Genomic DNA, 1,081 nt, shown 5'->3' with positions numbered 1-1,081 from the left:
TTTATTCTTCCTCCTTTTCATGAAAATATCACCTAGTAACTTTTCTGAATCGTATTTCCACCTAAAACGGCGTGTTTGCTTATCCCGTGATGCACAGACCAGCTACCGACTCCTATTCCCACCCTATTCCCAGCCCCCCCCCCTTCCCCTCCGAACCGCCCTCTCCGTCCTAAATTTAGAAGTCATGGGGTCCTTCTTGGAAGTGGGCAGAAGATCCCTTATATAACATCGGCTGGAACATTAGGTAAGCTTCAAATTCAGTTCCGAGAATCTAGGGAGTCATTAGCATTTTACTGTCTTATATTCATATAGTAAATGTTGTTCGGCAGATTAGCTACTGTGGGTTTTGGAGAGGACTGCTTAGTTTTTCGTGTTTTTGTTTTTGCTTTGTGTTTGTGTATATTATCATCAGTTATTATTATCATTGTAATTGCTGTGTTGTAGTAGTGATGATAATAATTTAATTGCTTTTCGATAAGTTATGGCAAATAATATTTAATCATTTACATTCCATACCTGCCAGTGATTACAGATGGTATGAGCAGAATGCTAAATAATACAATATAATCTATAGGTAAAGTTTAATTTACGTACCACATCTGTATGGCCACCAGATTTTTATCACCTTACTTCATACTTCACCTTATTTACGTCGCTACTTCTTACATTACGTCCCTTATATGAACATCAGATTACTTTTTACCTTCCTCCACAGTATTCTCCATTAAAATCAGTTTTTCTGTGATTTATGACAAAGCTCAGAGTTGTAAAACAAGTGGAGATCGTTCGAAACAGACTCATGAAATATCAAGTTTGTATAGCAGGAACTATATTTGGCACTGCCGGGTACCTGGCCTAGAAAGCATATGGTAACCAATATCATTTTATGGGTCTTCAGTAACTCTCAAGAATTGTAAAACGTGCTTCAGTAATAGAAATGCACTTCCAGCAAAGGACGTTCAGGTGGAATATGAGCGTTAAAATACTAGAGAGAGGTTTCTAAAACAGAATTAGAGCAGAAAGTGCACGTAAGATTACGCAGCACGAGGCTAAGGTGCCGTGCGAACCGTTGGGGCAAATG

General features: G+C 38.6%; 1 protein-coding gene across 1 annotated transcript in view; it reads left to right on the top strand.

The window, feature by feature from the left end:
• LOC119593539 (gibberellin-regulated protein 14-like) overlaps positions 1-981 on the top strand; it is an 8,873-nt gene extending 7,892 nt beyond the window's left edge. Inside the window, exons 6-7 of the mRNA XM_037942500.1 lie at positions 716-811; positions 899-981. Of these exons, the coding sequence (XP_037798428.1) occupies positions 716-811; positions 899-981 (179 nt within the window). The remainder of the gene's footprint in view (positions 1-715; positions 812-898) is intronic.
• The last annotated feature ends 100 nt before the right edge of the window (positions 982-1,081 follow it).

This window comes from Penaeus monodon, chromosome 32, assembly GCF_015228065.2.
Source record: "Penaeus monodon isolate SGIC_2016 chromosome 32, NSTDA_Pmon_1, whole genome shotgun sequence".
NCBI lineage: Eukaryota > Metazoa > Arthropoda > Malacostraca > Decapoda > Penaeidae > Penaeus > Penaeus monodon.
The sequence above is the reverse complement of the archived record's forward strand: the minus strand, read 5'-3'. Positions and strand labels throughout refer to the sequence as shown.